This window comes from Carica papaya, chromosome 8, assembly GCF_054855325.1.
Source record: "Carica papaya isolate Zhongbai chromosome 8, ASM5485532v1, whole genome shotgun sequence".
In the NCBI taxonomy this organism is placed as follows: Eukaryota; Viridiplantae; Streptophyta; class Magnoliopsida; order Brassicales; family Caricaceae; genus Carica; species Carica papaya.
The window spans coordinates 28,734,143-28,744,432 of NC_142316.1; the positions used below are offsets into that span (position 1 = coordinate 28,734,143).

The following is a 10,290-nucleotide window of genomic DNA, read 5'->3' on the forward strand; positions in this document are numbered from 1 at the left end:
ATATGTTTGCCAATTGTTTATTTACATATAATTTATGGAACTAATATTGCACTCGGTTCAATTAACCTCAAATATTTTAGTTATTATAAATCTTTTATTGAATTTAATCATTTATGTAACGAACACAAAAGCTGGAAATTGCCTTAACCACACCATAAGTAATGATAACAAAAGTTGAATGTATATATATACACATATATACCAAAAGGATGTATTATCTTCGAACTCTTTTTTTTTTTTTTTTTTAAAAAAAAAAAACAAACTTGGTAAGATATCTGTTAAACTGTAACATATATTTGCTTTACTGTTATCTAAGTCTTAATTTAAAATAAAATTAATATATATTTTGATGTATTCAATCATGATTGACCAAATGATTCAAGTTATAGAGTGAAGAAAAAGTGTTGAGGAGACAATTACGAACCTTTTGTATTTGATTAATCTAAGGTTATATTCCTATTTTCATGAGTTTACATGTTGTGGGGACTCCAAATTGTGAAATAAGTTTAGGTGTATAAAAGGTATGCATGAAAATGACGCCGTTGATTATTCAGAAATGACACTGTCGATGGTAGCCGTAGCCTATAAATATATATACATGTTTTATACATGTATGGTAAATCTAAAATATATTACAATCCATTATAATATTTATTTTTATTCAAATGAGACTTTAAATATTTCTTAACATTTAAGGTTTTTTTTTTTTTTTTTTTTTTTTAATCAATTAAATTTTTTACAAAATATATAACTCGCCCAAGTTTGTTAATTAATGTATACTATATGATTATTGAAGAAAACATAACATAATTTTTTATTAAATTATTAAGAATGCTTCATAATGTGCAAACACATCATGTAAGCATTCTTTTAGTAACTTAATATATTTCTCTTACATGAATTATTATTGTTTTTTTTTAAAAAAGAAAATAATATGTCTAATTGCACAACTTCTTTATACTGGCATGATATTAACATTATTTTTTCAGATAAAACTTTGATTAGGTATTATCAACTTTAATTGCAGAAACTCTGTTTGGAGGTTGATTATATTACATACATATATAGACATATAATATAAAACCAAACAAAAAAAAGAAAAAAAGAAAAGCTGGCAAAGGATATGCGTGACAGCACACAGTATTGATGGCTATTTAAGGACTCCCATGGTGACATTTTGTTATCAGAATAAAAGTCAGTAAGGTGGCTACTTCACTTTCTTTATAACCTCAACACACCCACCTCTCTGAATCTTCCACAAAGTAAAATGGCACCTGAAGCGACGGTGGACATATCGGCCGGTGCCGAAGAAATTTATGGTGGTGGGAAAGCTTACGTAACATTCTTGGGCGGGGATGGTGATTATATAAAAGGGGTGATCGGGTTGGCGAAAGGTTTGCCAAAGGCGAAGAGTGCATACCCTCTTGTGGCAGCATTTTTTCCTGATGTGCCGGATGAGCACCGTCGGATTTTGAAGTCTCAAGGTTGCATGGTGCGTGAAATTCAGCCAATTTATCCACCTGATAACCAGGTTCAGTTTGCAAAGGCCTACTTTGTTATCAACTACTCTGAGCTTCGCATATGGAATGTAAGTTTATACATATTATCATTATTATATATATATATATAAACACTCTTCATGTATTCTAACTCCCTAAGAACATTCATCCTCATCAGATCCCACATATATCCATATATATTTGAATGATATCGAGCAGAGAAATGTCATGAATGAATATATCCATTAGATTTGAATGATATCCAGCAGAGAAATGTCATGAATGAAGAATGTGAATAATAAAGAAAGAATAATTTAAATTAAATATAAGATTTTAGAAATAATTTATAAGAATAAGAGTATAACAGAATGAAAAATATTAAGGTAACTTTTTGTTGATATTTTATTATGCATTTATTTATGATGTTTGATTTATATTTTTTTAGATTATAGAATATTATTATATTTTTTACATTTTGTGTGAATGTGTGTAAGTCTTTATTATAAAATCTTTTTCTTACTGAATTTCTAAATCTCACCCTAATTCACCCCTCTTTTAGGTCAGAGGAAATGAGAAATAAGTTCGAAATTAATAGGGAATAGTGAAGGAGACCTTTCACTTTTGGGTTCATAACTCACAGGTCTCATGATCGATAGAGAACCTTATTAGTTTTCATTTTAAATTTGTAATTAATTGTAAAACCTATGTATTTGTAAATAAATAATTATTTTATCATGAGAGATGTGTATTAATATGTAGTTCCGCTGCATATATAATATTTTATCGGTTTTACTAGTTGAAAATATTGTGCAAGGTTTTGTACCCATCGACATTAGAGGTTGGATTGTTACAGGTGATATCAGAGTACACGCTCTTTGAAACCATCACTTATTACTTAAGGCATAGAAACCTTAAAGGGTCTAGGATTATAGAACGTTAAGAAGATTCCTCCATAAAATGTTTTTAGAACTCTTAAAAGATATCTACAGATGCATAATTACTGTAATTGAACATAGTAACTGTTTAATCATACCTTAGTGAGGTATTGGGGAAAAAAATCCCATAATTGAGAGAAAATTTCCCAAAAGCGAGAAACACTTTCTCATTGGGAGCCAATGCCTCAACTAGGAGAAGATTTCCCATCTAAGTAGAAATCCATCAAATGAGAGTTTCTCGAATGATAAGAATCCCTTAGAAGGAAAAAAATTTCCTAACGTGAGAAATTTTCCCATGTAGGAGGAAGATTCCTTAATAAGAAATCCTCAAACAGGATGATTTCTTGAAAGAGAGCAACATATCCTAAATAAGAAAAATCTCTTATGTGGAAAGATAATCCCTCAAGTGGAAAAAATTTTTAATATGGAGAAATTTTCAAAATGAGAAAAACTATCAAATAGGTACACTCTATATAACAAACTTAGGCTCGATAGAAACAAAATGGTGATTTAAATTTTTTTAAGAATTCTCTGTGCATCCTTGTAGGAAAAGAAATACCCTTACTATTCTAATTTTTTCTTTCCAACATAGTTTAGAGACTTCAATAATGGTTCTGAATTCTAGAAGAATAAATAACCAGATCTTCAAAAAATAAACTACCATTTTAGGAACCAAAATCAAATGACGCCTGATTAGAATCCTCATTTTCAAGAGTTCTAATACTCTTAAAAAATTATATAAGTGATGGCTGTAAGAGCTATCCTCACATCTAACTATTTAGTAAATTTTCAGTGTCTTTCTCATTAGACTAGTACAGTGGAAACGTGATGAACCACAATCACCACACCTGAATGATTTTTCTCTACAAACCAAAAAGAGTAAATTGATGGTGTGATAAACCAATGACTTATATCTTAAGGTCATACTTAAGAGTAGTCTCTTGAAGTTCTTGGGAACATGAAGGGCACATGCGAAAAATAGAATTAGATACAACAGTTTGTAACAAAACTAATGATTGAATCTGCTACTAAAAGAATTTCTAATCACCTTCATAAATAATCATCAATTTTGTAACACTCTAAGCTCACTTCAACTAATCATGATTTAATTGTTAAAAGTTAGAAAATCAATTAATTAAATTAGACACTTGAAATGTAAGGATCGATATGGCCTTAGGTGAAATAATACTTCTTTAACTATACTAATTGTTTTCAAGAAAATTTGAATAAAACACCATTAAACTTAATCTTTAAAACAAAGAAATATACTCATAAATAAAATTCCTAAAGGACGTGTTCTAGTAATGAACCATTAACATGACACTAGGAAAATATAAAAATAATTAGCCATCAAAGACACCCTCTTAAACAAATATACTTTTACATGTAAGAATTAGAAAATAGGATATCACAACCTAGAATAATTTCATTAAAGAATATATCATAACTACTCAAATCTGTTGACGAAAATGTCAATATAATACATGGATGGTTGTTTCAAGATTCTCACAAATAAAAATTTAGAGAACTAAATTTTTTAGTGGAAGGAGAGATTCCCACACGAGATTAAATTTCCCAAGTGATAGAAATTATCTCAATAGAGATAAGCATCTCCTTTATAGGAGAAATTCCCACCATAAAGATTTCTCAAGTACTAGCAAATCTCCTCACATAGGAGAAATTCGCAAATGGAAAGAATTATCCTCAGGTAGATAAACTTTTGAGACAACTCCTAAGTTCGCTTAAAACCAAGTAGAAATATAAATTATAAAATAAATGCACCTAATATCAAGCATTCTGAGTGGTTGAATACCATTGAAATAATGTAGTGGAAACGAAATAGTGTCGATTCCCCAACTCATAAAAAAAATGCTCTCTAAACCTACAGGGAGAAATCGATAAAATGACAAACACCTTATCCATATCTTAATCCATACTTAAGAATGGTAACTTTAGAAAAACTGTTTAAGGACATAAAATTTTCCTCGAGTTAGGAAAATAAAATTCCTAAAAAGGGAAGGAGAAATTCCCCAACTACAAGGAAAGTTCCCCTAATGAGAGCAAAATTTCACAATTGGGATAAATTTTCCAAGTGAGAGATACTTCCCTAGGTCAGACACAAATTCCCAACCAAGTGAAATTCCCTAAAAGAGAGATTTCTCATGTAAAAGAAACATTCCACCAAATGGAAAAAAAATTATCAAATGGGATGATTGATTTTGGACAGACACATCCCAATTAGAAGAAATTCCTCTGGTGGGAAGAAAATTTCCTAATTGGGACAACCTTCCCTACGCAGGGAAGAGGATTTGCTTCACTTCCTTAACACGTGCAATTTAGAGGGGGGGGGGGGGGAGTGGATTTGTAATATCCAACTGGTACCCAGCTGGCACAAACCAAAAGAAAAAAAAGAACCAAATATATATATACAATTAATTAGAAATAAAATCTTAGATGTGATATTCCAAATGTATTATAATATGCGAGTATAAAAATTATTCGAGTGTAATTGTGATATTTCGAGTGTAAATGTGATACCCGAGTGGATGTGTGATATTCGAGTGGAGAAATGTTATGAATGAAGAATGTGAATAATAAGAAAAAAATTATTTAAATTAAGTATAAGAATTCAGAAATAATTTATAAGAATAAGAGTATAATAAAATGAAAAATATTAAGATAAGTTTTCACTGATGTTTTGTTGTATATTTATTTATAATATTTAATTGATATTTTTCTGAATTATAGAATATTATTATATTTTTTATATTTTGTGTGAATATATGTAAATCTCTATTATAAAATATTTTTTTCACTGAGGGTATGAATCTCACTCCAATTCATCCATCTTCCAGGTAAGTGGATATGAGAAATAAGTTCGAGATTAATAGGGAATAGTGAATTAGACATTTCGTTTATGAGTCCATAACCCACAAGTCTCGGGATCGATAGAGAATCTTATTAGGTTTTATTTTAAATTTGTAATTAATTATGACACTTCATGTATTTGTAAATAAATAATTATTTTGTCACAAGAAATGTGTATTAATATATATTTTCGTTGTATATATAATATTTATCAATTTCATTAGTTGAAAATATTGTGCAAACGTTCGTACCCATTAATATTGGGAGTCAGACTCTTACATTTTTATTTTTATTTTACAATCATTCAAATTTTAACTTAAAATAAGAAATAAATTTTCATTCTTACATAGAATAAATTAACATTTATTATAATGTAATCAATAAATAATATGATGTAAAATTTTCATGATTCATAGTACAAAACTAATTAATTCTAGTACCATATTAAGTTTTAAAAATTATATATAATTATGAACCTTTATATTTGATTAATCGACATTCATCTCAATTAATTATTAAAACTATCTTCATGTAGCGAGAAAAGTGTTTCACTTCCCACAAAAACAAGGTTAGGTATAAAAAGGGTGAACGAAAATGACACCCTCGATGCTGCAGTAGCCTATATATATACATATATATAATATGTAGATATTTATACACACATGGTAAAGCTAATATATATATATATATATATATATGACATGATGTAAGCATTTTCTTAATATATATATATATATATAACATATCTAAATTTGTAAAACTTGTTTATAGAGTCATGGCACTGAGATACGTGGCCCTACCGCAATTCGAAGCTTGTTTGATTAGGTAACTGGTAACTATAAATAGGTGGGGGATTGGAGCCATCAACTTTAATTGCAGAAACTCTGGTTGGAGGTTTGATTATATTACATACATACATGGATATATGTGATGGCGGATCACCGATTATATGGTCTTTGTAAGTTTTTAATTTTAATAACTTTTACACTTGTTTTCGAGATTAAATTACATGTAATATTGCATGGCCTGTAAATCATAAGAGCTAGCTTTGAACTCCCAGAGAATCAAAGGCATGCATGATCATCTATCAATAATCTTTGAATCATGATGTTTAATTATTTTGTTCAAATATTACCGAGTTAAAATTTAATTGAAATATAAATTTTGATATTTTATGTGCATTTTATTTTCAATTCGTAATATTTTATTTAATAGATTTATACTTTAATTTATTATTTTATTAATGGGATTGTGATAATAACTAATTTTTTTTTTTTTCAAATTAACATAGTTATGATAGACTAAAAAAAAAATATCATTTTAACTTTATTAGATCAGAAAAACCATGTTGCTTGATTAATTTATATTAAAATTAGATACAGGTGTTTGAATATAAAATTATTTTTTATTTAAATTTTTCTTTCTTACTTGGAAATAATGTTATGATTAAATATAAAAAAGTTTAAATTTTCAACCAAAGAACTACGTGATATATTATTCACAATTTAAATTTAAAACTTAATAAATGTTAACGATTGCTTCAACCTTTAACCACTCATATATATATATATATATATATATACACGTACACGTACACAACATATATACGTAAACGAGTTAAGGTTTATTGAAATGTTTGACGAGCTACGTTTAACCTTTAACCACTCAAAATTTTTAGAGTAAAGCAAAATTTATTTAACTCTCTATTTTAAATGAATTGTACGAATAGATTGGATTAAAATTTGTGAATTCTATTTAATTTTGTATTTCTTGATTGGTTTTTTTTTTTTTTAATTTTAAAAAATCATTTCTCTTTCTAAAGTGATAATGGGTCCACGAGCATGACCATTTATTTGCACAAGGAAAGTAAGTTTTTTTTAAAAATAATAAAAATAAGTATTAATCATTATAATTATTTCCTCCATAGTACATACATAAGCGATTATTAATTAACAAAAAAAAAAAAAAAAGAGGAGAAAAAGCCATGTAGATATATATATATATATTCAAATGTTGATGGTGATAAAAATATAAGCGCTCCATTTTGACGATAAGACTTTAGATACACAAGAGGACCTTGGTGATCAAGAAACCATGTTCATTCAATTTATTTTCAGTTATAATTCTTTTACGCGCGACCATATATACAACTTGAAAGCAAATGGTCACCAAGAGAAAATCACACACATACACATATATATAGATATATAATATTAAACCAGAAAAAAAAAAAAAAAAAAGAAGAAAGAAAGCTGGAAAATGACATGAATGGCAGTACACAATACTGAATTTAGGTGTCATCGGGAGTTCATTTACACCTCATTTGATGGCTATTTAAGGACTCTCATGGTGGCATTTTGTCCTCAGGACAAAGGTCAGTAAGGTGGCATCTTTCTCTCACGGTTGCTACTTTACTTTCTTTACACTCCTCAACACACCCAACTCTCTGAATCTTCCACAAAGTAAAAATGGCACCTGAAGCGACGGAGAACATGTCGGTCAGTGCCGGAAAAATCTCTGGTGGTGGGAGAGGTTATGTAACGTTCTTGGCCGGCGATGGTGATTATATAAAAGGAGTGATTGGGTTGGCGAAGGGTTTGCGGAAGGTGAAGAGTGCGTATCCTCTTGTTGTAGCATTGTTGCCTGATGTGCCGGAGGAGCACCGTCGGATTTTGAAGTCTCAGGGCTGCATCGTGCGTGAGATTCAGCCTATTTATCCGCCTGATAACCAGGTTCAGTTTGCCATGGCCTACTACGTTATCAACTACTCTAAGCTTCGCATATGGAATGTAAGTATATACATATTATCATTACCCCATATATATGTACTATTCATGTATTGCAACTCCCTAAGAACGTCCATCCTCATCAGATCCCACATATGTTCATATAGACTTGAATAGCGTGTGTGCCCGTCCTATATATGTGTAACGCTTTGTATAATATTAATCTTGTAAACTAATTGAATTCAATTATAGAAAAAATTAAAAATACTGCTTATGCAGAACGTAACAACACAATATTTTACACGAAGAACTTTAAGTACACATGGAAAAAAAAAAAATCACATAATAAACTCTCAATCAAATTTACTAATAGAAAAAATAGTGATTAGGATCAATCCCATTTTAATTATAAACTTCGATTTTCTAATAAGAAATATCTAAATTTTTTCCCTAATAAACATTCTATAAATCACATAGTTTGCAGATAAATATTGAAAAAAATAATTTTCAAATATTTTTAAATAGTAAATGGTTACTAGCTCTTAACAATATTCAAATATCTAATGAAAGAAGAAAAATTAAACATTTTTTTTTTAATTTTCTCGTACATTAATTTTGATGTATGTATGTATTGTTTTGTTTGTTTGTTTGTTTTTTTTTAATGTAATAGATATATATATATATATATATATTGTGACATGGATGACAGTTCTTGGAGTATAGTAAGATGATTTATTTGGATGCGGATATTCAAGTATTCGAGAATATAGACCATCTGTTTGAGGCACCAGATGGATATTTGTATGCGACAATGGACTGTTTCTGTGAGAAAACATGGAGCCACTCCGTCCAATATTCAATTGGATATTGTCAACAGTGTCCGGATCGAGTTAAATGGCCAGCTCACATGGGATCTCCTCCTCCTCCTCCTCTCTATTTCAACGCCGGCATGTTTGTCTTTGAGCCTAGTCCTTCTACTTATCACGATCTTCTCCACACTCTCAAGATCACTCCACCAACACCATTTGCCGAGCAAGTAATACCCTCTAACTATGTATATACCCAGTTTATGTTATTTCTTTTTTTTTTTATATGTATATATATATATATATAGTTCGTACGTATTTACATACATAAAGATCAAATATCAAATTGCAGAGGCATAGAAAAAAGAAAAAGAAGATAAATTAATGAAAGAGAGAAAAAGAATGTGTTTGAAAGGAAAAAAAACAATATTCCAAAAGTATTTATTTATAAGAATATATAACTCATTTGACATAAGAGAATTGATATTTGTAATTATTTAAAAAAGTTAATAGATATTTGTAATTGCTAAGTTGGCTTCATCTTGTTTGTGTATGTGGTGTAGGATTTCTTGAATATGTTCTTCCAGAAAGTGTACAAACCTATCCCTCTCATATACAACTTGGTTCTGGCCATGTTATGGCGCCATCCAGAGAATGTGGAGTTTGAGAAAGTTAAGGTGGCGCATTATTGTGCAGCTGTAAGTATATAACATTAATTAATTTTTCTTTCTAACTAAGTTTAAATAACAATACGTAATTAATTAGTTAAAGTAAGCTCGTTAACATATCTTAATTATTAATGTATTAGAAAACGATTATTAATTACAGGGATCAAAACCATGGAGGTACACAGGGAAGGAGGCAAACATGGAGAGAGAGGATATAAAGGTGTTGGTGAAGAAATGGTGGGATATATACGATGATGAATCTCTAGATTTCAAGCCTGAAAACTCTAACGAAGAAACCTTTTCATCGAGGTCACAGATCATGGCTTCTATACCAGAGCCTGCCATTCCCTATGTTTCTGCACCGTCTGCTGCTTGAATTACCATTAACTACATGTCTTTATACCAGAACTACATGTCTTTTTGAAAATATTGTTTTTAAGTTTTTGGCTACTAGGCCGCCTTTCTTTTTTTGTTGAATGGGTTAACAAACACATAACTCCTTAATATATATTCTACACGAATTAAACTTATTAGCAAATAGTACTGTAGTCTTGAATATGTGTAATTTAGGAATCAATGATCAATTGATTACAAGTATAAAAATATATATAAGTTTTGTGATGACTATATATATATATATATATATATATATTTTGTTAATATCATATGTTTGCATGTTTATGGCTGAAATTCCACACAAAAATATCTTCTAGTTAACCTTTAAAATTAAGTTCTAATTGCTACTTATCTACTGAAAATTTAACTTGTGACCATAAACATTATAACTC

General features: G+C 29.2%; 2 protein-coding genes across 2 annotated transcripts; both read left to right on the top strand.

The window, feature by feature from the left end:
- The first annotated feature begins 871 nt into the window (after window positions 1-871).
- Window positions 872-5,457, top strand: LOC148252777 (galactinol synthase 4-like). The gene is made up of 2 exons (XM_088209523.1): window positions 872-1,588; window positions 5,290-5,457. The coding sequence occupies exons 1-2, from the start codon at window positions 1,268-1,270 to the stop codon at window positions 5,308-5,310; spliced, it is 342 nt and encodes a 113-aa protein (XP_088065649.1). The 5' UTR covers window positions 872-1,267; the 3' UTR covers window positions 5,311-5,457.
- Window positions 5,458-7,655: 2,198 nt separating this feature from the next.
- LOC110813131 (galactinol synthase 1) lies at window positions 7,656-10,123 on the top strand. Its single transcript, XM_022040154.2, has 4 exons — window positions 7,656-8,091; window positions 8,738-9,064; window positions 9,398-9,532; window positions 9,663-10,123. Exons 1-4 carry the CDS (start codon window positions 7,771-7,773, stop codon window positions 9,876-9,878), a joined length of 999 nt encoding a protein of 332 aa, XP_021895846.1. The 5' UTR covers window positions 7,656-7,770; the 3' UTR covers window positions 9,879-10,123.
- Window positions 10,124-10,290: the final 167 nt, after the last annotated feature.